The sequence below is a fragment of the Ornithorhynchus anatinus genome, chromosome 1, assembly GCF_004115215.2.
Source record: "Ornithorhynchus anatinus isolate Pmale09 chromosome 1, mOrnAna1.pri.v4, whole genome shotgun sequence".
Lineage (NCBI taxonomy): Eukaryota > Metazoa > Chordata > Mammalia > Monotremata > Ornithorhynchidae > Ornithorhynchus > Ornithorhynchus anatinus.
The window spans coordinates 166,360,011-166,386,711 of record NC_041728.1 but is presented as its reverse complement, the minus strand read 5'-3'; the positions used below and the strand labels follow the sequence as shown (position 1 = coordinate 166,386,711).

General features: G+C 46.9%; 1 protein-coding gene and 2 non-coding genes across 3 annotated transcripts in view; all 3 read left to right on the top strand.

The window, feature by feature from the left end:
• The window catches only part of KY (kyphoscoliosis peptidase), an 83,089-nt gene that overhangs the window by 12,353 nt on the left and 44,035 nt on the right, over positions 1-26,701 (top strand). Inside the window, exons 2-6 of the mRNA XM_029068731.1 lie at positions 6,121-6,177; positions 10,167-10,229; positions 16,195-16,269; positions 21,513-21,575; positions 25,782-25,864. Coding sequence (XP_028924564.1) covers positions 6,121-6,177; positions 10,167-10,229; positions 16,195-16,269; positions 21,513-21,575; positions 25,782-25,864 — 341 coding nt within the window. The remainder of the gene's footprint in view (positions 1-6,120; positions 6,178-10,166; positions 10,230-16,194; positions 16,270-21,512; positions 21,576-25,781; positions 25,865-26,701) is intronic.
• LOC114816600 lies at positions 7,892-8,029 on the top strand. Its single transcript, XR_003764406.1, has one exon. It is a non-coding gene; the product is annotated as a small nucleolar RNA SNORA7 (small nucleolar RNA).
• Positions 12,887-13,029, top strand: LOC114816113. Its single transcript, XR_003763897.1, has one exon. It is a non-coding gene; the product is annotated as a small nucleolar RNA SNORA7 (small nucleolar RNA).

Genomic DNA, 26,701 nt, shown 5'->3' with positions numbered 1-26,701 from the left:
CGTTTCATGGAGCAAAATGTGCCAAGCTATTATGGAACCATTTGTAGATTGAAGGATGTGTTTTCCCATCCCGTCTCATCGTCTTTGACCACTTTTTGGTCAATCTCCTTTTCTCCCTTTGTATTTTTTTTCTGTTGGTACTTGTTAAGCACTTACTATGTACCAGGCCCTGTTCTAAGTGCTGGAGTAGATACAAGCTAATCAGGTTGGACACCGTCCCTTTCCAATTGGGTCTCAGAGTATTAATTCCCATTTTACCAATAAGGTAACTGAGGCACAGAGAAGTGAAGCGACTTGCCCAAGGTCACACGATAAACAAGTGGTGGAACTCAGAACCCAGATCCTTTTTTTATAGTATTTGTTAAGTGCTTACAATGGTCAAACACTGTTCTACAAATGAATTAGGTTGGACACAGTCCCTGTCTTGCATGGTGCTTAAAGTACAAGCAAGAGGGAGAATAGGAGAACTGAAGCACAGAGAAGTGAAGTGATTTGCCCAAGGTTACATAAATGAAGTAACTTGCCCAAGAGGCAGAGCTGGGAGTAGAACCCAGGTTCTTCTGACCCCCGGGCCCGTGCTCTACCCACTAGGCCATGCCGCTTCTTGTGCTCTTTCCACCAACCTCCATCCTTCCTAGGGTGTTCCACCCAGAACTCCAATTCTGAGGGAGTGATGAAGACAACGGGCCATACAGAATTGGATCTGGAATGGAAAGACTTTATTTCCCTCCTCCCCGCCCCAGCTTTGTGGTCAAGGAGGGCTTGCCATGACTGCCTTTCTGCCCTTCAGAGCAAGGCTGACGCCTAGCTGACACATCCAGTGGGTGATAGTACCAGGCCAATGACAGCAGAAGAAAGGCCATTTCTGACTTGGAGCAAAGTCAAAAGGTTCCATGCCGCTCAGGAGGTTGGAGTTTGTCAGTCAGTCAGTCAGTCAGTCGTATTTACTGAGCATTTACTGTGTGCAGAGCACTGCACTGAATGCTTGGGAGAGTACACTACAAGAATATTACAGACACATCCCCTGCCCACAATGAGTTTACAGTCCAGAAGACAAGTATCCCAGGAGCTTCGATAGGGCTTTGAAATCCCTCTTTTGCCCAAACCTCAACCAGGAGGGACTTTCAGGGTCCTGCCTGTTCCCCCAGAGCTGCAGTTGACTCTCCAGGCTGCGATCAGGTCTGGACACCGACCATGAGGGCCTGTATCCCCACCCCCAGCCCGTATGCATCTCTACATCCTATGCCCTGTCTGTATGTCTATCCCTGTGTCCGCATGTGTGTGTTTGTATATGTGTGCGTGTCTATTCCACTTTGCCCCATCTATGTCAGGGTCTCTCATTTCTTTCTCGGTGTCCTTGCCTCCTTCTGCGTCTTCTGTGTTTCTTCCCAATTTCATGCTTGGATATGTGGCCACTCTGCATAGAAACACTAGCCCCACCCGAAGTCTGACCAAACTTATAGTTGACTTGGGAATGTGTCTGTTTATTGATACACTGTACTTTCCCAAGGGCTCAATATGGTGCTTTGCACATAGTAAGCACTCAGTAAATATGATTGAATTGAATTGATTTGAACTCCCACTCCCTAAAGGTCATGGCATTTTTTACTAGATGAAGAACACAGGACTCTGCTCCTTATTGGGGGGTGAAAAGGAGTAAAAGGTAAGGAAATGAAAGGAGAGAATGGAGTGAAGGCTGGGGACAAGACTGACAGTTGGTGGTGTTAGAACGGAGGCATTCTCTTGGATTGATGCCACTGGCAGATTTTGCCAAATGATTTCCATTAATGTCACCCCTCCACTCCTTCCCAGCACTTTCCTCTGCCCCACTCCCAGGCTGGAGGCAGAAGATTGAATCAGTACCAGCACTGAACTTGTGCTCTCCGAGTCTGCTTGCTCCCCTCTGGGTAGTCTTCACCTCCCCACTAAAAGAGCACTATATGTCAGCTGCATAAATCATTTCTCAAAGCCATTAATAATAATAATAATAATAATAATAATGTTGGTATTTGTTAAGGGCTTACTATGTGCAGAGCATTGTTCTAATCGCTAGGGTAATCAGGTTGTCCCACGTGAGGCTCGCAGTTAATCCCCATTTTACAGATGAGGTAACTGAGGCACAGAGAAGTGAAGTGACTTGCCCACAGTCACACAGCTGACAAGTGGCAGAGCCGGAACTCGAACCCATGACCTCTGACTCTCAAGCCCGGGCTCTTTCCACCGAGCCACGCTGCATTTAAGCTCCTTGAGGAGGGGATCATGGACAGGGATCGTGTCTACTTACTCTCCTGGATGCTCTCAAGAACTCAGTACAGTGCTCTGCACACAGTAGACAGTACGTTTCTCAAGGGCAGAATCATGTCTATTATCTCTACCTTTTGGAGGTCCTTCTGGCTGTAGGATTCTACGCTCACCCTAGGTCCAGATTCCTTGGGAAGGGAAAAGGATTCAGTCTGCCTCCAGAGTCCAAGACCTGAAGGATGCAGGCACATTTAATGAGATTTCTGGGTGAATAGCTGATTAATTAATTGGTTACCCTTCTAGATCTGCCATGAATTCCACTTCAGACCTTTCTCTCACATCCTTTCCAAGAGTTTCTTTAAACTAGATAATTCTCAGAATTTACTCCTCCTCACGATCCCAGGAAAGTCCATTCTGGAAGCTTGATGGTTCAAAACGAGTGAACGAAATCCTTCCTCTGGCATATGGCAAACACATGGAATTGTAAACTCTGGACTTTAAGTTCCTTGTGGTCTGGGAACGTGTCTACCAACCCTGTTATGAGTCAGTAAGTCAACTGTATCTATTAAGCACTTTCTGTTTACAGAGCACTGTACTAAGTGCTTGGGAGAGTACAACAATAAACAGGCACATTCCCAGCCCACAGTGAGCTGACAGTCTAGAGGGGAGACCGATATTAATATAAATAAATAAATTACAGATATGTTCATTGCTGAGAAGAAGCATTTGAGACCAAAGAGCTTCAAAGGAAGCGGGGCCAAGGGACCTCTTCAATATGCAAAATTGGGAAAAATTGTATTTTGCCTCACAATGTACCCTTTGTGCCAGACCAGGACTCTTCCACTAACTTTATTTGTACTTCCAGATTCACCTCTGTTATCCTGGAACTTCTCATCCGATCCCTGTTCAATCCTATTTCTAGATTCCTATCTTTAGTCTTCTAAGCACAAAATGCAAAGTAGTTTTGGGCATTACTCAATGTCCCTGATGATTACTCAGCAAAGATATGAAATTAAGCAATAAAAAATGAAAAGTCCAGACTCCATCACCTCTCTCTAGCATGATTCATTTTTGCTCGCTTTAGGTCGTATTTCAGCTAGTTTGGAGATTCCAACCCTCCGAAGACTGCTCTGTACACATTAAGCCCTCAGTAAATATCATTGACTGATTGATTGCTCTGCCCACCATAAGCCCTCAATAAATACCACTGATTGATTAATTGATTAAATTCATTCTCACGGGAAGTTGTGCAGCCCAAATATATCCTTTCCTTCATTCATTCAATCATATTTCTGTACTAAGTGCTTAGAAAGTACAATTCAGCAACAGGGACAATCCTTGCCCACAACAGCTCACAGTCCAGAAATCATCAGGTTCGGAGGGAAAGTGGATCAATTCATGAATGAGAAGTCTATAATGGCTCACTCAAAAGTTAGGGATGTTGAGAAGAAAAGTAGGAAAATGAGGTAGTTCATCCCTAAACATTCAGATGGATATCAAGGAGAATATCCTTGTCAGTTGTGTAACCCTGAGCAAGTCACTTAGCTTCTCTGGGCCTAGTTTTCCTCACCTGTAAAATGGGGATGAAATATCTGTTCTCTCTTCCCATTAGACTCTGAGCTCCATGTGGGGCAGGACCTGACTAACTTGAATCTACCCCAGTATTTAGAACAGTGTTTGCATATAGTTACTGCTTATTAAATGCCCCCCAAAAAGACTGCCATCACACAGTTTCCCCAAGCATCCTTCCCCACAGTCAGAGAAAAAATCCTGGCTGAATGGGCCAATGTGTGACCTAGCAGTAGCCACTTTGCTTATTATCTTATACTGGAAGTGGAAGCGTGGTAGAAAGTAAATGACTTTTCACCTCTCTGCTCCTCCGAAAAAGATCAATCAGTCAATCAATCAATAGTATTTATTGAGCACTTACTGTGTGCAGAGCACTGTACTCAGTATTGAGACGGTACAATGTAATGAAGTTGGTAGACGTAATCCCTGACAACAGGGAGACTAAAGTGAGAGGCAGATATTAAAGTACATAATCTCCGGTGGCTTTGCAGTAGCAGATCATAAAATCAAGAAGAAGCTTAGCCCGGGATCGGGAGTGGCTAACGACAGCACTTGTGAGTACCAGATCTTGAGGCACACACGTATTCCCTGTGTTACATCGGGCCCGTGGAGCTTAATATAGTGCTCTGCACACAGCAAGCACTCAATAAATCCTATCGATAGCTTGATAATGTAGTGGGTTATACAAAACAGTTGGCAATATACAAAACCTGAGCCTGCCCCAATCTAGAGATTTTTCTCCAGAACCTGACCCTACCTCCCTCCTGAGCCATTGTATTATTCCCAGCCAGGACCCTGTGGCTACAGGTGTTGCTTCCAACCAGCAAAACTCTGCCAGGAGCTGAGGCAGGGGGAGATTGGGTCCTGAAAGATGCCAAACTGAAAGGTGATATGTGCCGAATTCACACGGGACAGGGAGTAGAGCAGTTGGAAACGGGTATGAAATAAAATGAATAAAATCAGATGCATGTCCAGGCTCTGAAAGAGGTCAACTCTTTTTGTTGAGAAGCAGTGTGTTCTAGTGGAAAGGGAATGGGCGTCGAGGACAGGGGATCGGTGTTCTATAATCCCTGCTCTGCCACTTAATAATAATAACAATAATAATGTTGGTATTTGTTAAGCGCTTACTATGTGCAGACCACTGTTCTAAGCGCTGGGGGAGATACAGGGTAATCAGGTTGTCCCACGTGAGGCTCACAGTTAATCCCCATTTTCCAGATGAGGGAACTGAGGCACAGAGAAGTTAAGTGACTTGCCCACAGTCCCATAGCTGACAAGTGGCAGAGCCAGGACTCGAACCCATGACCTCTGACTCCCAAGCCTGGGCTCTTTCCACTGAGCCACGCTTGCCTGCTGGGTTTCTGTGGGCAAATCACTTGACTTTTCTGTGCCTTAGTTTCCTCATCTGTCAAATGGGATTCAATACCTGTTTCCCCTTACCCTTTCTGTGAGTCCCACGTGGGAGAGGGATGTATCCTACCTGATAAGCTTGACTCTACCTCAGGGTTTAGTACAGTATTTGGCATACAGTACGTGCTTAACAGATGTCACTATTATTATTATTCCTTCAACCCATTTGTGGTACCTGTCCCCAAGTTCCATGGTGGTGAAGACCCTTGGAAATTCTTTCCCAACCTACCTGGAGGCCCCCAGCCTCAGGTGGAGTCACGAGAACTTAATGCTCTTGGTTTGCAGACTCGCCTTATAGCCTTTAAAGCCTCCTTCAAGAAAAGACGAGTGGCAAAAATTCCAGGCCTTCTTCAGTGGAAGGAAGTCAGAAATTCAGTGTCCACCAGGAGCATAGAGGTGTTCATCTCACTATCAATGATAAATAGACAAGGGTTCCCCGAGGAGCAGACCTCTGGAAACTGACCGGTTCTACCTGGCTTCATATCTCACGTAGGGAAGGTGGCCAGATGTCCCCTTTTACACTGGACAGTCTGGTCTTCAGCTGCTCTGCCCCTTGCCTGATTCTGTTATGGTCTCGGACTCCTTAGATCAGGTTTTTATTTTCAGTGCCGAGCCTCCTTCCTGCAAGTTTTGCCGTTTGGACATGGAGCCGAACTTCACACTGACCCAGGAGGTGAAAGCAATGGCTCTGGGTCAAGTGAAGGGCTCAGCACCCCTGCCTTCCCCCAGAGAAATGCTCGAAGCTTCCAGGAAGTCAGGGGACTTCCACAAAACGGGAGTTTGGGCATTATCACATTTAGCCGCATAACGTGCGTGAAGTCGAGTGTTTCTCTTCGTCCAGTGTACGGGAGGGCCAGTCATGACCACCCTAGTCTCACGCCAACCCCTGTTGCCTTGCAGGCTTTCAAGGAGGTGGAAACCGGAGACGGCAGAAATCAGATGGAAATGACCTTCCTGGTAAATATCCCGCCCTCCCTCTGTTTCCCTTACTTTTAAATCTCTGGGAATTTGGTGCTTGAAAAAATGACTGCAAGGATTAGACAAGGCTACTCTAGTCAGAAAAGAAAAACTCACCTGCCAAATATTGCCTGCCCTTCTCCCCTCCCCAAAATGCCATAGCGATGATGCTTCTAATGGATGCTTGAGAGAAGCCAGAGCCTGGAGAAGGAATCTTCCAGATTAAAGGATGAAGTTCCCACTTTTAATCACTGTTTCTTGCCTCCAGGCAAGTGTAGAACTCAGGTCCTTCTGACTCCCAGGCCCATGCTCTCTCCACTTGGCTACACTGCTTCCTGCTTATAATTCCCTTCTCACCTCCTAGGGAGAGTGCTTAGAAAGAGGTGGTAAAATTGGGGGTGGCCGGGAGAGAGGATATATTTGCAAACCTCTTATTTATTATTATTATCATTAATTATTATCATTACTATTATTACTACTATAATAACAGTAATGGTATTTGGTAAACACTTACTATGTGCCAAGCACTGCTTTAACAGCGGAGGTAGCTACAAGGTAATTAGGTTGTCCCAAGTGGGGCTCACAGTCTTAATCCCCATTTTACAGATGAGGTAACTGAGGTTCAGAGAAGTGAAGTGGCTTGCCCAGAGTCATACAGCTAAGTGGCGAAGCCAGGATTAGAACCCACTACCTCTGACTCCCAAGCCCATGCTCTGTCCACTAAACCACACTGTTTCCCAGTCAAGCACCCCCAAATTCCCAAGGCCCCCAGAAGCAACTATTAGCCAGTGTTCTACTCCCAGCATGGCTGGGTCACGCATGGAGATGAGTCTCCTCTTCTGTCAAGCTGCTGTCCGCCCATTGGATTCGCTGTCCTCTCAAGTGTCCCTGCTAAGTCTGCCTAGCAGCACTGTACAGCTCTGTGTTCCGCATGGAAACCCAGCGTACAGTCGTGTCTATAAATACAAAGCAGCTGCCCCCGGCCAGCCAATCCTCCTCCTCAAGGATTCCCTATCCTGGGATCCTGTTTCCTCCCACCGAGGCCCTGCCAGCGGTCGCACCCGGGGGTCTGAGGGGGCTGGGAATTGGGAATCCCAACGAGCACACGGCGTTTTATGGGCTTGGCGGAACACACAAGGGCTCGGGTTCTGTTGCGGGGGCGGGGGCGGGGGGTGATGGGGGTTGGGAATGGGGGCTGGAGGTTGGGAGCCGAGTCGGTTCCATGCCCATAGGAAGTAGTAACCCTGGTTCCCTGCTGGGGTCTTGGCATCTTCTCAGCCGAGGGGAGGAGAACGAGCCAGGGGACTAGAGGATTCAAAGTCTTCAAGCCTCAAGTCCAAACCTTAGGAAAATTGGGAGAGTGGGGGCTGTGAGGAGGCGGGGAGGCTAATAATAATAATCATTATAGTACTTGTTAAGCGCTTACTGTGAACCAAGCACTAGGGTAGAAACAAGTTAATCAGGCTGGACACAGTCCCTGTTCCATGCGGGGCTCACACGCTTAATCCCCATTTTAAAGATGAGGAAACTAAGGCCCAGAGAAGGGAAGAGACTTGCCCAAGGTCACACAGCAGACAAGTGTCAGGATGGGGATTAGAACCCAGATCCTTCTGACTCCCAGGCCTGGACTCTATCCACTAAGCCATCTTAGAACCAGCTCTTCCACTGGCCTGCTGTGGTTCTCCTCCTTTATTATATTGGTAAATCAGTTTTCCCCCTCTCAGGGTCGCACCTGGAAAGTTTCCAGTACTCTACCAGTCTCGGCTACAAGAGGGAGAGTCAAGCAGAGGCTTGTCCATTCCATTCCCAGCTTGGGCAGTGGTTAGCAAGTGGAAGGCAATCTGCTAGGTCAAAACTCACCCGCACTGGGCAGCAGCGGCCTGGGAGAGAGTCAAGGGTGGAGACTCAAGCTTACAGCGCGGAAGGAAGCAGTGGTAAACCACGTCCATATTTTGACCAAGAAAACTCTGTGGATCCACTACCAGAGCGATCGCTGATGGAGAACGGGGCGTTCTGGGAGAGATGTGTCCGTGGTGTCGCTATGGGTCGGAAACGACGGCATAAAACAAGACAAAATCAGTCCGGTCTGTCCAGCTGACTAGAATGTAAGCTCCGGGAGGACAGTGACTGTCTAGCTTCCTTCTGTTGTCCTCTCCCAAGTGCTTCACACCAGTACCATTGATGAGAGGTGATGTCCTTGGATAAATCGTACAACTTCTCTGGGCCTCAGTATCCCCATATGGATAGTGGGAGAAATAATCATAATAATAATGTTGGTATTTGTTAAGCGCTTACTATGTGCCGAGCACTGTTCTAAGCGCTGGGGGGATACAAGGTGATCAGGTGGGGCTCACAGTTTTAATCCCCATTTTCCAGATGAGGTAACTGAGGCACAGAGAAGTTAAGCGACTTGCCTAAAGTCACACAGCTGGCAAACGGCGGAGTTGGGATTCGAACTCATGACCTCTGACCTCCAAGCCCAGGTTCTTGCCACTGAGCCACGCTGCTTCTCTATCATAATGATAGTGTTCATAAAGTGCTTCAAGCACAGTTCTAAGCACTGGGGCAGATCCAAGCTCATCAGGTTGGACACAGTCCCTGTCACAGTCACAATCTTAATCCCCATTTTACAGATGAGGTGATTGAGGCCCAGAGAAGTGAAGCGACTTGCCCAAACTCACACAGCAGACAAGATTCAGAGCCGGAATTAGAACCCAGGTCCTTCTGACTCCCAAGCCTGAGCTCTCCACTAGACCATGTTGCCGTTGCCTCTCCCTAGCTCATAGCAGTGGTTTGAGGAAAAAATAGGTAATGGATGGGAAAGCACTTGGCAGAGAAGAAATATTCACCACAGGCAGCTTCCAGAACAGAGAGCTGCCTTAGTGAGCCAGAAGAAGGCCTCAGGGGTCTCTCCTAAATCGGTACTTACTGTAAAGGCTGTCGATTTTTCTAGACTGTGGCTCTGAGCCTGGAAGAAATCAAGCTCCAAGCAAATGAGAAGAAATCTGAAGAGAAATTGAAATGACAATCAATCAGTAAATGGAACTTATTGAGCACTTACTCTGTGCAGAGCAGTATACTAAGTCCATGGGAAAGTACAGTACAACAGAAAGCAGCCTGCCTCATGGGAAGAGCACGGGCCTGAGAGTCAGAAGGACCTGCATTGTAATTCCGGCTCTGCTGCTTGTCTGCTGTGACCTTGGGCAGTCACTTCACTTCTCTCTGCCTCAGTTTCCTCATCAACAAAATGAGATTTGGGCCTCGTGGATAGAGCATGGGCCTGAGAGAAAGAAGGAACTGGGTTCTAATTCCAGCTCTGCCACTTGTCTGCTGTGTGACCTTGGAAAAGTCACTTAACCTCACTCTGCCTCAGTTACCCCATCTGTAAAATGGGGATTAAGACTGTGAGCCCCACGTGGGACAACCTGATTCCCCTATGTCTACCCCAGCGCTTAGAACAGTGCTCGGCACATAGTAAGCGCTTAACAAATACCAACATTATTGTTATTATTATTGTTATTACAGTGCTTGACACAGAGTAAGAGCTTAAAAAATAGTAATAATAATAACAATAATAATAAAAATTCTGGTACTTGTTAAGTGCTTACTATGTGCCAGGCGCTGTTCTAAACTCTGAGGTTTATGCAAGCAAATGAGGTTGGGCTCTGGCCCTGTCCCACATGTGGCTCACAGTCTCAATCTTCATTTTCCAGATGAGGTAACTGAGGCCCAGAGAAGTGAAGTGACTTGCCCCAGGTCACACAGCAGAGAAGTGGAAGAGAGACGGGATTAGAATCCGTGACCTTCTGACTCCCAGGCCCATGCACTATCCACTAAGCCATGAATAATAGTAAACCGTCGACCTGGGTTGGAAGTGGAAGGAGTTGGGGGCTCCGGTGGAAGTTTCTTCCCTTCCCTCCAATTGGTGTTCTGTGTGAAGGTGCAGTCGTTCTGGTCACTGCAGTGTATCTTCTCTCTTGCCCCAATAGGAAGCCTGGCTCAGACTCAATCCCGTCATCAGACACAAGTCATCACTTCTTACGACAACCAAGGTGGGTGCTTAGCCCCTTCTTCCTGGTTCTCTTACCACAGCCTCCAGGGTGCTAATCTCTAGTAGAAAATGGGCCCCAGGATCCTCAGAGGGACCACAGTCAAATATTCCTATTACTAGTAATGATTATGGTATTTGTTAAGCGCTCACTTTATGTCAGGCATTGTACTAAACACTGGGGCGGATGCGAGCAAATCGGGTTGGACACAGTCCCTGGCTCACGTGGGGTTCACAGTCTCAATCCCCATTTTACAGATGAGGTAACTGAGGCCTAGAGAAGTGAAGTGACTTGCCAGAGGTCGTACAGCAGACAAGTGGCTGAGTTGGGATTAGAACCCAGGACTTCTGACTCCCAGGCCCGAGCTCTATTCACGCCGCCACGCTGCTTCTCTAGGAGAGATAGAAGGCTGCTCCTCTCATAATAATGTTGGTATTTGTTAAGCGCTTACTAGGTGCCGAGCACTGTTCTAAGCGCTGGGGGAGATACAGGGTAATCAGGTGGTCCCACATGGGGCTCACACACTTTTAATCCCCATTTTACAGATGAGGGAACTGAGGCACCGAGAAGTTAAGTGACTTGCCCAGAGTCACACAGCTGACAAGTGGCAGAGCTGGGAGTTGAACTCATGACCTCTGACTCCTAAGCCCAGGCTCCTTCCACTGAGCCACACTGCTTCTCTCATCTGCCCTCTAGATTGGAAGTTCCCCATGGGAAGGGATCACACCTAACAAGTTATACTGGACTCTCCCAAGCACTTAGTACAGTTCTCCGCATGCCGTAAGCGCTCAATAAACCCTAGCGCTATTTAGATTGTGAGTCCCATGAGGGACAGGGACTTTGTCCAACCTAATTGGCTCGTGTCTATCCCAATGCTTAGACCAGTGTTTGACAGATAGAGAGCACTTAACAAATACCATAAAAAAATACGATTGCTGGATTCATATCTGTAATTTAATTATTTATATTAATGTCTGCCTCCCCATCTAAACTGTAAGTTTGCTGTGGGCAGGGAATGGATCTATTCATTGGAAACAGTGTGGCTCAGAGGAAAGAGCACAGGCTTGGGAGTCAGGTGTCATGGGTTCTAATCCCGGCTCTGCCGTTTGTCAGCTGTGTGACTTTGGGCAAGTCACTTAACTTCCCCTGGGCTTCAGTTACCTCATCTGTAAAGTGAGGATTAAGACTGTGAGCCCCATGTGGGACAATCAGATCACCTTGTATCCCCCCCAGTGCTTAGAACAGTGCTTGGCACATAGTAAGCACTTAACAAATGCCATCATCATCATCATCATTATTATTATTATATTGTCCTCTCCCAAGCGTTTAGTCCAGTGCTCTGCTGTGTGACTTTGGGCAAGTCACTTAACTTCTCGGTGCCTCAGTTCCCTCATCTGTAAAATGGGGATTAAGACTGTGAGCCCCACGTGGGACAACCTGATTCCCCTGTGTCTACCCCAGCGCTTAGAACAGTGCTCGGCACATAGTAAGCGCTTAACAAATACCAACATTATTATTATTATTATACAGTAAGTGCTCAATAAATATGAATGAATGAATGAATGAATGAATGAATGAATGAATGAATGAAAAGATGTGGAATCACCCTGCCCTTATCCACCAGATTTCCTAACTAAGAATCTCAAAAGTAACTTCATCATCAGTGGTATTTATTAGACTCTTATTGCATGCAGAGTACTCTACAAAGAGCTTGGGAGAGTACAGACACATTCCCGCCTACAACGAGCTCACTGTCCCACTGTCCCACATGGGGCTCACAGTTTTAATCCCCGTTTTTTAGAGATGAGGTCACTGAGGCAAAGAAGCTAAGTGACTTGCCCCAAGTCACGCAGCTGATAAGTGGCAGAGCCGGGAGTAGAACTCACGACCTCTGACTCCCACACCCGTGCTCTTTCCACTAAGCCACGCTGCTTCTCTACTCTCTGCGAGGACAGGGAAGTGTGCCTGAAGCAGCATGGCTTAGTGGAAAGGGCACAGGTTTGGAAGTCGGAGGTCATGGGTTCTAATCCCGGCTCCGCCATTTATCAGCTGTGTGACTATGGGCAAGTCACTTAATTTCTCTGTGCCTCATCTGTAAATGGGGCTTAAGACTGTGATCCCCACTTGGGATAACTTTATTACCTTGTATCTGCCCCGGCGCTTAGAACAGTGCTTGGCACAGAGTAAGAGCATAACAAATGCAGTCATTATTATTACAGTACAACAGATGATCAGACACTTTCCCAGCCCTCAGGGAGCTTACAGTCTAAGCGGGGAGACCGACATAAATAAAAATAAATAATTTTTGATCTATAATTTATAGATATGTGCAAAATTGCTATGGGGCCGAGAGTGGGGAGAATATAAGTGCCTAGAGGTCACAGATCCAAATGCACAGATGATGCAGAAGGGAGAGGGAGCAGGGGAAAAGAGGGCTTCAACTTCATCGGAAAAGTGTGTGGCCTTCCCCTTCCCAGTCCCCCAAGACTTGGTCAGCCCCAAAAGCTCTGGGTGAGGGGGTCTAGCTTGCAGGAGCCCACACATATGGACAAGAATCCTTTTTTTTTAAGGTACTTGCCCCCAGCTTTGGGGGGGTCTAACCTCCAGGAGTCCAGTTGTCTGGACAGGAATCCCTTTTTTTTTAACGGTACTTGCTAAGTCCCCTCTCAGGGCCACACCTGGAGAGTTTCCAGTACTCTACTAGTCTTGACTATGGGAGGGAGAGTCAAGCAGAGGCCTGTCCATTCCATCCCAATCCTAGCTTGGACAGTGGCTAGTGAATGGAAGGCAATCTGCTACAAGTCAAAACTCACCCACGCTGGGCACCAGCGGCATGGGAGAGAGTCGAGGGCAGAGACTCAAGTTGACTGTGCAGAAGGAGGTAATGGTAAACGACTTCCAGATTTTGACTAAGAAAACTCTAAGGATCCACTACCAGAATGATTGCAGATGGCGGTGGGGCGTTCTGGGAGCGATGTGCCCGTGGTGTCGCTATGGGCCGGAGACGACTCGAAAGCATAAGACAAGACAACTGGCTAAGTGTTTACTATGTGCTCACTATGTGCCAGGCACTGTACTAAGCCCTGGGGTAGATACAAGCCAATCAGGTTGGACACAGTCCATGTCCCATACTGGGGTTCACAGTTTTAATTCACATTTTACAGATGAGGTAATTGAGGCACCGAAAAATGAAGGGATTTTCCCAAGGTCACACAACAGACAAGTAGTAGGGCAAGGATTAGAATCCAGGTCCTCTGACTCACAGGTCCGGGCTCTATCCACCTAGGCCATACCGCTGCACTATCTAATTTTTAAAGATTTCCACAGCTTCCAGTCTTCACCCATTTCAGTGACTCACAGCCCTCAATTAAAAAATTTCTTCTTCTTATCTAATAATAATGATTATGGTACCTACCAAGCTCTTAGTAGGTGCTAGGCACTGGGGTAGGTCCAGGACATAGTCTCTGGCCCACAGGTTGTTCATAATCTCTTTCAACCCCATTTTACAGATGAGGAAACTGAGGCCCAGAGAGGTTATGTCCAAGATCACACTTGAGACCAGTGGCAGAACTTTAACTAGAACTCGAGTCTCTCGGTTCCCAGCCTCATGCCCTTTCCACTAGACCATGCTGCCTCCCTAACTTCCACTCCTCATACTCTGAATTTTAAAATAGTAATTAATAATAATGGTGGTAATTGTTAAACACTTACTATTTGCGATGCATTGTACTGAGTGCTGGGGTAGATATAGCCCCCTTTTTCCTTAGCTCCCCTTCCCCTCCCCATGCCCGACTCGCTCCCTTGGCTCTATCCACCCCCCACCCCATAGCACTTGTGTATAAATGTACATATCTATAATTCTATTTATTTATATTAATGACTGTTTACTTGTTTTGATGTGTATATATTTACAATTCTATTCATTTATATTGATGATACTGATGCCTAGTTACTTGTTTTAAAGTCTGTCTCCCCCTTCTAGACTGTGAGCCCCTTGTGGGCAGGAATTGTCTCTATTGCTGAACTGTACTTTCCAAGCACTTAGTACAGTGCTCTGCACACAGTAAGCGCTCAATAAATATGATTGAATGAAGGAATGAATACAGGCTAAAATCCGTCCTACATGGGGCGCACAGGGAGAACAGGATTTGAATCCCCAACTCACTGATGAAGGAACTGAGGCCCTGAGAAGTGAAGTGACTTGCCCAGGTCACACAGCAGACAAGTGGCAGAACCAGATTAGAACCCAGGTCCTCTGACTCCCAGGCCTGGGATCTTTCCTCAGACCACACAGCTCCTTTGCCTTGCCTTCAGGTGAGAGGTGCTGAAAGCCTTCTGGAGGAAAGCAACACCGGATCCTTTCATGAACATTTCGTAATGCAATCTGCTTGAGCTCAGCAGCTTGGGGTAGAAACTGTCGAGTGCTTCAAATAGCTCGCCCTCAGCCTTGCCAGATATTACTCCTCTTCCTCGGGCGCTCATGGGTGAAAAGGAGGCCTTAAACCGAGAACCAACACGGTTCAGTGGCTAGAGCCCAGGCTTTGGAGTCAGAAGGTCATGGGTTCTAATCCTGGCTCTGCCACTTCTCTCCTGTGGGACCCTGGGCAAGTCATTTCTCTCCTCTGGGCCTCAGTTCCCTCATGTGCAAAATGGGAATTGAGACTGTGAGACTCTGGTGGGACAGAAATAGTGACCCACCCAATTTGCTTCTTTCACCCTAGTGCTTAGAACAGTGCCTGGCTTAACAGATGCCATAATTATTATAATTATTACCATGCCTTCCATGAGAGCTCCTTTACCTTAGCTTTGGAAACACCAATGATAATCTCAGAGACCCCAGGAAATTACAAGGAGAAGGCTGGACTGGAGAGGAGAGAACAATGAATTCTTTTCACAGCAATGGCTGGAGAATAGCTGCAGGTTCAATTCATTGTGTTTTACTTGAGGCCTGCCTTTCTTCAGAGAATAGTAACAGTGGGAGTTAACAGCTTTCCCAGAGACTCAATAGGATTAGGCTTTGGTGCTCAAATGGATAAGCCTCTGACTTTTACACTCCAGTTCTCTTAACACATTAAGGATATTCGTCTAAAAGCACCTCAGAGAGGATGTGAAATCCCACTAAAGAAGAGGGAGGGTTCAGAAGACCATTCAGTGTCCCTCTAGAAAAGATCTAATGGGCCAACTCTGTACTCACTTTGGATTTTGTTTCAGACACCTTGTCCAATTTCCCTTTTCTTATATCTCTCTGTCCCTTTTCTTCACACAAGACTGTAAACAAATGGCTTAATGATGGCTTAACAAATGCCACCATTATTATTCACCCTCAGATGCTCAGGAAACACCAACCCTCCCGGGGACCTGGGACAGCCCAGAGTGGGCCCCTGCTGTGGGGGTCAGCTCCAGCTTCACTCTCACATCCTTCATTTCCTGAAGAAAGCACACATACTCATATTCCCAGCTAGCTTCCCACACCCAATCTCTTCCTTCCACAGAGCTTCACAGAAAGTAATAATAATAATAATGGCATTTGTTAAGCACTTACGATTTGCCCAGCCCTGTTCTAAGCGCTGGGGTAGATATAAGGTAATCAGGTTGTCTTACATGGGGCTCACAGTCTTAATCCTCACTTTACAGATGAGGGAACTGAGGCCCAGAGAAGTTAAGTGACTTGTCCACGGTCACAAACTGACAAGTGGCAGAGCCCGGATTTGAACCCATGACCTCTGACTCCCAAGCGCATGTTCTTTCCACAGAGCCACGCTGCTTCTCACCCAGCTAACAAGTGGCAGCGCTGGGATTAGAACCCACGACCTCTGACTCCCAGGCCCGTGCTCTTTCCGCTAAGCCTCGCCCATCCTCCTCCTCCCCTACTCCCTGATCAAAAGACGTGTGGGCCCAATATGTGAATCTCGTGTCCATTTCTCCTTTTTCTCCTTCCCCACCTCTCGCATCGACCGCTCCTCGGCAGGAACGCACCTGACAGTGGAGATCCATCCGAGGGACACCACCCCACAGCTGTTGAAGAAGTTCTCCTTCGAAAAGCGTACGTGCGATGGTCTCGAGTGGGAGGACGGTGTCGGGGGAGAAGAGGGGTCTTGAGGAGTGGCTCAAAGTCCTATGGAATCTGGGAATACTACCACTGTAGCAAGGAGAGGATGGGTGGGGGTCAGAGGAAGAGAAAATAGGGTCGGGCATGGGTACCATTCATTCCCCCATCGATACGGCCCAGTCAGAGGCAGTAGGAAAGTCAGCAAACAAATAGGTAATCAATGGTAATTAATAAGCGATCACTGTACTAAGCGTTTAGGAGAGTACAATATAACAGAGTAGATAGACAAGTTCCCCACTGACATCACACGGTGAAGTCAGGAGAGATTCTTCAAAGCCGGTGGAAAGAGTCTTAGGACTTAATCTTCGTGCTTAGTAAAGTGCTCTGCACACAGTAAGCACTCAATAAATGCCACTGATCAAGGATCTGTTCTCCCTTCCTACTTGATGATGATGATGATGATGGTGTTTGTGAAGCGCTCACCTATGTGTCAAGCACTGTTCTAAGCACTAGGTAGCTACAAGATGAATGATGATGAAGGTATTTGTTAAGCGCTGACCTATGGGTCAAGCACTGTCCTAAGCGCTGGGGTAGATACAAGTTAATTAGGTTGGACACAGTCCATGCCCAACATGGGGCTCACAGTCTCAATTCCCATTTTACAGATGAGATAACTGAGGCCAGAAAAGTGAAATGACTTGCCCAAGTCACACAGCAGAAAAGTGATGATGATGATAAGTGGTGGAACTTGGATTAGAACCCAGGTCCTTCTGACTCCCAGACCCATGCACTAACCACTAGACCGTGCTGCGTCCGCACTTCTTCCGGAAATCCTTCCTTTCCTCTTCTTCCATTCCTTCCGCACACCTTTGAACTTGGATTTCCACCTTTTATTCGCCACTCCCTCAGCCCCAGATCACCTCTGTATATATCAGGAATTTATATTAATGTCTATATCCTCCTCTAGACTGTAGGCTTGTTGTGGGCAAGAAATATGTCCACCAACTCTGTTATATTATCCTTTCCAAGCTCATAGTACAGAGTTGTGCACACGGTAAGCACTCAATAAATACGACTGATAGATTGAATGATGAAAATGTGCAGAGATATCCTGGGCCAGAGGACCTTAATGTACTCTCCCAAGCACTTAGTACAGTGCTCTGCACTCAGTAGCCGCTCAATAAATACAACTGACTAGCCGACTGACCCATCCAACCTGGGCACGTCGGCTCAGTCTCCTCAACCGCAACTTGTCTTCAGTGTGACCTCAGGCGACTCACTTCACTTCTCTGTGGCTCAGTTACCTCATCTGTAAAATGGGCACCAGCTCACAATCTTAATCTTCATTTTACAGATGAGGTAACTGAGTCACAGAGCAAAGAAGTGCCGTGCCCAAGATCACGCAGCAGACAAGTGGCAGAGCTGTGTGCAGAGCACTGGTCTAAGCGCTTGGGAAAGTACAATGTAGCAGAGTCGGGAAACACATTCCCTGCCCAGGATGACCTTACAGACAAGACGGTTGATGTAATACGTGTAATGTGTCCCATCTGCAAACACCCTAGTGTCCTCACCTACCAAAAAGAGATTCATTGCCTGATGCCCAGCTGGGATTTTAATTCTTAAAATATGAGCCCTTGTGCCAGCTTCTTTCTTTCTCCTCTCCTTCCTTCCCTCCCTTCCCCTCCACAGTGATTTCCCTGTCTCTCATTGCCCAGATTTTCAGCATCCAAATGAATTGATGGGATGGTACCATGAAGGCAATCTGTCTTTATGGACAGAGTTCCTCATGTTGGGTGAATTCCTGAATGATTGGAGGTTCTCGAGGTGGCTTTATAAACCACTTATTCCCTTTCTCAAGTGTACTAAGGCTCAGTATTGGTTTTGCTGGTGAAGAGGGACAGGGACTGGGGGAGGAAGTCGTTGGACCAGGCCACCACCCAGGGCTTTCATGGGAATTTCATGGACAAACAGAAGAAAAGCTGCCTGTATAGTTCTTCTAGCCCCCACCAATGGGACCACCCCCACTTCGATTTATCCATTGACTCCCCCCATTTTCTTGGGGCTGAAGCCTGGGTCCCAACCTCATACCTCCCCCTACCTTCTCTCCCTTCCCGGTAATGCTGCCTCTATCGAGGAAGAAACCTGTGGGTTTTTCACAGGGTTTTGCGGGTAAGCTGGTGAAATGCTGCTAGGAAAAATAAAGCTTTTTCTGCTTTCCCTTTCACTTGTTATTGGACTTCAAAAGGGTTTGAAATTTCATCACTTTTTATGAGGCAGAAAACCCCTCTCTTCCTTTCCACCTCAAATTCCAGTAATCACATCCAGACGGCTCCCTCCATTTCCCCACCTCCCACAATTTCGGATATACCTTGCCCCAGAATTTGCGCTTTTGCTTTAGAAAGAATACAGGATGGGTAATCAGAAGAGCCGGGAAGCAGAGCACCTATTGCCATGAGAAGCAATATATGATAGTTTCTGTATGCCCACCCGACTCACCGTCCCACCTTCAACCCCAGGGACTCAACTGGCAGATTTGCCCACCAATCAGAGCTTGACTAGGGGGAACCAAAGGAAGGGTGGATGGTCAACCAATGTTTTAATTGGAAGAACCCAAACAGTAAAAGTTTCCCTAAATACTTATGTGCAGAGTGAGCTATATATTATCAAGCCACAAAACCTATTATGTACCTGATAAGGAAGCACAGGCCTGGGAGTCAGAGTACCTGGGTTCTCATCCCAGCTATGCCATGTGCCTGTTGTACCACCTTAGGGAAGTCACTTAACTTCTCTGTGCCTCAGTTTCCTCATCTGTAAAATGGGGATTCAGTACCCATTCTCCCTCCCACTTAGATTGTGAGCCTCATGTAGAACAGGGACTGTGTCCAACCTAATAATAATAATGTTGGTATTTGTTAAGCGCTTACTATGTGCCAAGCACTGTTCTAAGCGCTGGGGTAGACACAGGGGAATCAGGATGTCCCACGTGGGGCTCACAGTCTTAGTCCCCATTTTACAGATGAGGTAACTGAGGCACAGAGAAGTTAAGTGACTTGCCCACAGTCACACAGCTGACAAGTGGCAGAGCTGGGATTCGAACTCATGACCTCTGACTCCAAAGCCCGTGCTTTTTCCACTGAGCCAACCTGATAATCTGCTGTCTACCCTAGTGCTTAGTACAGCGCTTGGTACATAGTAAATGCTTAACAATTATTATTATCGTCGTTACCACCCAGTGGGATTTCACTCACTGCCCCTTGTTGGTCATCCAGTGAAATATCCAGGGATCATGGGAAGAAAGACATGGTCTCCATCTCCTTGTTTCCATCATCCTCTGCTTCTCCCTTTTCTCATCCTGCCCCTCAGCACCGCTCTGTCCCATCTTCCCCACCAACTGCCCAGTTCCAAACAGAGAAGAGGCCTGGCATAGTCGATAGAGCACAGGCCTCCGAGTCAGAGGGACGTGGGTTCTAATCTCCGTTCCACCACGTATCTGTTGTGTGACCTTGTGCAAGTCACTTCACTTCTATGCACCTCTGTCACCTCCTCTTTAAAATGGGGATTGAGACTATGAGCCCCATGTGGTACAGGGACTGTGTCCAACCTGATTGATTTGTACCCACCCCAGAGCTTAGTACAGTACCTGGCACGTAGTAAGTGCTAAACAAATACCACAATTATAATTATTATTAGCTCGTATCAGAGATCAAGGCATTTCAGTAACTACAGAGAAGGGAATAGAAAAGGTAGCAGGCTGGCTTTAAAGAACAATGCATGGGCATAAATTCTTTCTAAATACCCTATTCTCATCTTCTATTTATAGAACTTTGAATTGGGGTCAAACCTTGAGGAGTCGATTATTCTACCCCCCTGGATAGCCAGTGTTCTCAATCGATCAGTAGTATTTCTTGAGCACACACTAGGTACAGACAGAACCATATAGTAAGCATTTGGGAGAAAACAACAGAGTTAGTCGATATAATTTCTGCCCTCTAGGAATTAACAGTCTAGTGGAGAAGCTTCACCTCAACCCATTCCAGATAGATGGGAATCTAGAGCATAGACCCTATTACTACTACTACTAATATTTATGGTATTTGTTAAGCACTTACTATGTGCCTGGCGCTCGGGTAGATACAAGATAATAGAGTTGGACACACTCCCTGTCCCATACGGGGCTCACAGTCTTAACATCCATTTTACAGATGAGGAAACAGAGGCACAGAGCAGATATGTGACTTGCCCGAGGTCACACAGGAGACAAGTGGCAGAGTCAGAATTAGAACCCAAGTCCTCTGACTCCCAGGACTGTGACCCTCACAGCTTTCTTTCACCACCCTTTCCGCTACCCACCAAATTTCTTAATCACCAGAGCTCAGGCTGTAGTTTTCACCCTTTTCCTAGGATTTTGGTCTTCTCTGGACAACAGGTTGACCCCACCACCTATAAAGAAGGTGATTATAGGCCCTTTCCCCCTTCTATCCTCCAAGGGAAATATCAAAATAGCAACTCTAATAGAAACTCCCTTTTCCCAGTTGCTCCTTTTTTTTTTCCTTTTGCTTTCTTTTTGAGTAATTCTTCTTTCCCTAAGATGGGTTTTCCAGTTTCTTCCTTAGCCCCCTTCCTAGGAAGGGCTAACAATCAGTGAAAGTTGACACCTTTTTCCCCACACCAAGGAGAGGGTATTTGTTCTCCCTCCCCTAAGGACTGTGAACCCCTTGTGAGTGGCAGGATGTCTGGTCTGATGGCATTGTATCTCCCCCAGTGTTTAGCACAGTGCTTGACACGTAGCAAGTGTTTAACAAATACCATTATTATTATGATTATTATTACTAATATTACTATGTTCCAAAGGGGCTAGAGGTTGAGGAGAAGGGAGGAAAATCTACTGTAACCACTGGGTAATTGAGAGTCTTGAGGTGAAACTCATGGCCTAGTGGAAAGAGCCTGGTCCCAGGAGCTGGCAAACCTGGGTTCTAATCCCAGATCCACCACTTACCTGCTGTATGACCTTAGGCAGGTCACTTAACCACCTGTTCCTCGGTTTCCTCAGTTGCTAAAATGAGGATTAAATCCTACTTCCTCCTACTTAGCCTGTGAGCCCCTAGGAGAGGGATTTTGTCCAAACTGTTTGACTTTTATGTACCCCAGCTCTTAATACAGTGACTGGCACATAGTAAGCGTTTAACAAATACCATAAGAAAAAAAAAAAGCTCATGTTCACCTTTGGAATTTCGTAGGCTTACAAGGGGATAGAAATGGAAACACAAGACCCCAACAGCCTGGAGGAAAAGACGCACACGGTAAATATGACTTGCTCATGCTAACTGTAACAGCTGGAGTATTGCTTCCACAGACACCGGAACACCCTTTAATAGGAAACCCATAAAAATCCAGACTCGGGCTCCAAAATGCTTGGTTTCAGATCCCCATATTTTCATGGTAGGAACCCAGCTCTATTATAACTATGTTAACTTGAAACGAATGACTAAATGTCTGTAATTTTGAAAGCATGTTAGCAGGCTTTAAATATAGTTAGCTTTATTCCACGCATTGTGATTTGAAATCAGATCAGCTTGGTTAATGCCACAGATAGTTTAAATGTATGTATGCCCAATATATTTGGGTGAGGGTGCTGTGCCTAAGAGCCCAATATAATCTGCTCAGAGGATAGATTTAATGAGGCATAAATTATTATGTTTCTTTTTAATCTGCAGATATTACCGAACGAAGCTGAGCAAGAGGGGAGCTAGTCACTAAGTGTTTTCCATTTCATTTTAGAAATGTCATTCTGCTTCCAAATAGCAGGAGAGAAAAAAGCCCTCACTTGAAGAGCTATATAAGGAAGAAACCTGTTAAATGTGGAAATCCACTTTCCATCCATTTAGGTCAAGGCAAGAGCGCCCTGTCAGAGACGATGCAATAGATAGCTGGCAAAGACCAGGAAGGTGTCTGAAGAAAAGAAAGCGGTGGCTTGTGCCTTTTCCGCTTGGGCGGGAAGGTCGGGGGAGAGCGGCATCCCCCAGGGAAGGCTGCACCAGGATACGTTGTTAGCCCCAGATAAGGAGGAGGAAGAGGAGGAGGAGAAAGAGGAGGAGGGGGAACAGGAGGAAGAGGAGGAGGAAGAAGAGGAGGAGGAAGCGGTGAAAGCGGAGGGGGAAGAGGAGGAGGAGGAAGAGGGGGAAGCAAGAGAAGGAGGAGGAGGAGAAGGAGAAGTATGAGGAGGAGGATGGGGGGAGGAGGACGAGGAGGGTTAGGAGGACAAGGAGGAGAATGCTGAGCTCTGGCATGCAGGAGGATCCAGATATAGGTTTATGAGGATCAGATCCTGCCGATCAGATAATTGGCCCATTGCGGAACGAGCGCCCTGGAGCCTGGTGGGTGGGAAAGTCCCAAGCCCCAGGCGGTGGCTCAGATTTAGACAGGAAAGGACAGGAATGTGCAGCACCAATCCAGGAGGCCTCTGGTCTATTCTGATACGGGGGAAAGGAAGATTTCCTCAGGCTCCTGCCCAAACCCCTTCACCCCCGCCTGCCACCAGAACTCCATCCTGAAGTCTCCTCTCAGACGGGCCACAAGTAATGAAGCAATGGGACAGAAGAATAGTGGGCATGGGAGGGCCTCCTCTCTGCCCCATCTCTTTCTCCTGGACTGAGCACTGCCCGTAGAACCCCTTGAACCCCAAACCTAGCCCTGAGAAGCCCCACTACATGGGGAGGGTGAGAGGGGCGGCTTGAAAGAGGTCTGATAAGTACGTGGAAGAAAGACCTGCCATCTTACTAGCCGCCTCCCATGCCCTCAGACTCACCCTGAGCAGGGAGAGGAGGAGGGGGAGAGGGTAGGGTCAGTAGCCTGCTCTGGGCAAATGGAAAGTTTACAAGATATAATGGGAGCTGTGGCAGCTTTCGGTCCTATCTCCCCATTGTCCCCCTTAAACTTGGCAAAGTTATTATGGTTTAGTGAACCTGGGAGTTAGGACATGGGTTCTAATCCTGACTCAGCCACATGTCTCCTGTGGGATCTTGGGCCAGTCGCTTCACCTGTCTGGGCCTCAATTACCATCTGTAAAATGGGGATTGAGACTGTGAGCCCCATGTGGGACAGGGACTGTTTCCAACCAGAATGGTTTGTATCCACCTCAACGCTTAGTACAGTGCCCGGCTCATAGTAAGTATTTAACAAATACCATTATTATTATTATTTTGCATTCAAATGCAAAATCTAATGCTCTTTTTCCTCTTGGCGTCTTGCCACCGTGAAGCCTGTCTCTCGGCTCCCTGCCCGGTTCCTCTCTGGAACTGTGTGTTGGTCACCACATGGCCTAGCTTTATCCGCTAGAAGGACCTGGGTTCTGCTGGGTCACCTTGGGCAAGTCACTTTGCTTGTCTGGGCCTCAGTTAGCTCATCTCTAAAATGGGGATTAAGACTGTTAGCCCCATGTTGGGACAGGGATTGTGTCCAACTTGATTTGCTTGTACCTTCCCCAGTGCTTAGTACAGCCCCTGACATGTAGTAAGCACTTAACAAATACCATAAAAAATCAAAATAAAAAATAAACTACATCTCAGTCATGTGGGGATGCCACATTCTCAGGGCCAGGGCTCTCTCTCCCTCAGGTTTCATCTCATGAGGACATGGAGTGGTCATTAAGTGCTTTGATATTGCTCTGCATCCATTCATTCATTCAATCGTATATATTGAGCACTTACTCTGTGCAAAGCACTGTACGAAGTGCTTGTGAGAGTATGATACGACAATATAACGGATACATTCCCTGCCCAAAATGAGCTTATTCTCTAGAGGTGGAGACAGGCATTAATATAAATAAGTAAATTATAGATATGTACCTAAATGATATGAGGCTCTATCTATTCATTCTATCGTATTTATCGAGCACTTACTCTGTGCAGAGCACTGTACTAAGCATTTAGCATTGTGCTAACCCAGCAACCACTCAATAAATGCTATTGATTGATTAATGCGGGAGGGGCTTCGTAAAGCTCCTCTGCTGCTCAGGGAGGATACATCGGATGGCTCGATCCCCGCTCCACATGTGTGTCTAGGCAGCTGAAGAGCCTGGGCTGGGTCAGCTCACCCTTGCATTATCATTCCATCATATTTATTGAGCACTTACTATGCACAGAGCACTGTACTAAGCGTGTATCCCCGAGAAGAGTAGGTGGCAGAAGGGACCATGTGTTTGGTCTAGTCAACTCTCTGTCACCCCCAAGGGCCAAATGCCCCTTGGGGGATTTTAGCTATGTGGTGAGCAATTCAGCTCTGCAGGACTAGTGTTGTTGCTGTTGGGAATTATCCAGCTTTGGTGATGCTCTCCCTTCCTTCTCTCCCTGCCCTGAACCTGTATTTGAGGGAAGCAGGGGGAATGAAAGGAGGTGGAACTCAAATCAGTCCACTAACTTCTTCTAAACTGCTCTAATCAAAGATTTGCACTGTGAGCCCGTCATTGGGCTGGGATTGTCTCTATCTGTTGCCGAATTATACTTTCCAAATGCTTAGTGCATTGCTCTGCACATAGTAAGCGCTCAATAAATACTATTGAATGAATGAATTTGCAGGGAGAGGAGATTCAAACTGTGGTCTGGACTAGAATGAGTTGGACGCATTATCTGGGGAGGGCTGTCATCCACATGCGCATCTCCTCTAAAAGGGCTTCACCGACTAAGGCCTCATTTCCTCTTCTCCTGTTTTCTTCTGGGTGGCCCTAGAACTTAGATTTGAACCCTTATTCACCCCTTGAATCAATCCAATCACTCAACCATATTTATTGAGAACTTACTGTAAGCATTGGGAGAGTACAGAGAAAGAGGGTTGGTAGACACGTTCCCAGCCCACAATCCTCCAGCTCAGCATCGAGCACGGGTCTGGGAGTCAGAGGACCTGGGTTCTAATCCCAGATCCGCCATCTGCCTGCTGTTTAACCTTGGGTATTTCACTTATCTTCTCTGCACCTCACTTTCCTCCACTGTAAAATGGGTATGAAATACCTTTCTCCCTCCTCCTTAGACTGTGAGCCCTGTGTGGGACAGGGACTGTGTCCAACCTGACTAACTTGCATTTACTCGAATGATCAATCCATAAATCATATTTATTGAACATTTACTGTGTGCTTTATTAAGTGCTTGGGAGAGCACAGTATAATGATATAACAGAGTTGGTAGACCCATTCCCTGCTCACAGCCTGTTTTGTTCTGTTTTGTGGTCTGTCTCCCCTGTTTAGACTGTGACCCTGTTGTTGGGTAGGGATTGTCTCTATATGTTACCGAAGTGTACATTCCAAGTACTTAGTACAGTGCTCTGCACATAGTAAGCACTCAATAAATACGATTTAATGAATGAATGAATGAACTAGCTCACAGCATAGAGGGAGTCTGTTGACCAGAGCCCTCACAAGAGTATTTGACACACAGTAAGTGCTTAGCAAATACCATAATTATTTTATTACTTGAATGAATTAAATAATTAGGAGATCGATTAATGCTTGCTTTCAGCCTACCCCTGGGACAGATCCAGTCTGAAATCCATGCCATTGGACCTGCGGCAGTTTGGGGAATTGGATGCCTATGCCTCCAAGGTAAGAATTCACTGGCCAAGACTCCCAATCCTCTGTAAGAAAACCCTTCTGGAAACCCTGGTGGGGCATCAATTTCCTGTGAGGCCCTAAAGACTTTGGGAAGGACTCTCCAAAATTCAGCTTTCAAGGTCACAGGGGACAGGACAGGACACGGGACAGGGCTTAGCAAAATGCTCTGTACACAGTAAGTTCTTGATGGATTGACTGATAGGCTGAGGATATTTTATATTTCTGCTCAACCACAAGTCTTCCAAACCAAAGGGGTTCTGTGGTCAAGGGGGATAATAATAACGATAGTGGTATTTGTTAAATTCTTACTATGTGCCAGGCACAGTACTAAGTGCTGGGGTACATACTAAATAATTGGGTTGGACACAGTCCCTGTCCCACATAGGGCTCACAGTCTCAATTCCCGTTTTATAAATGAGGTAACTGAGGCACAGAGATGTGGAGCAGCTTGCCCAAGATTACACAGCAGACAAGTGGTGGAGCTGGAATTAGAACCCAGTTCCTACGGAATCCCAGGCCCGTACTCTATCTACTGGGCCATACCTGTGTCCCAGGCTCCCCTACCCCAAATCCTCAGTGACAGCTAGAAGAAGGGGTAAAATGTAATACCACTTTTTTTATGGTATTTGTTAAGCACTTACTATTGTCAAACAGTGTTCTAAGTGCTGGGGTTAATTAGTTTGGACACAGTCCCTGTTCCACATGGGGTTTACAGTCTAGTAAGAGAAGCAGCGTGACATAGTGGAAAGAGCCCGGGCTTGGGAGTCAGAGGTCATGGGTTCTAATCGAGGCTCCGCCAGTGATCAGCTGTGTAACTTTGGGCAAGTC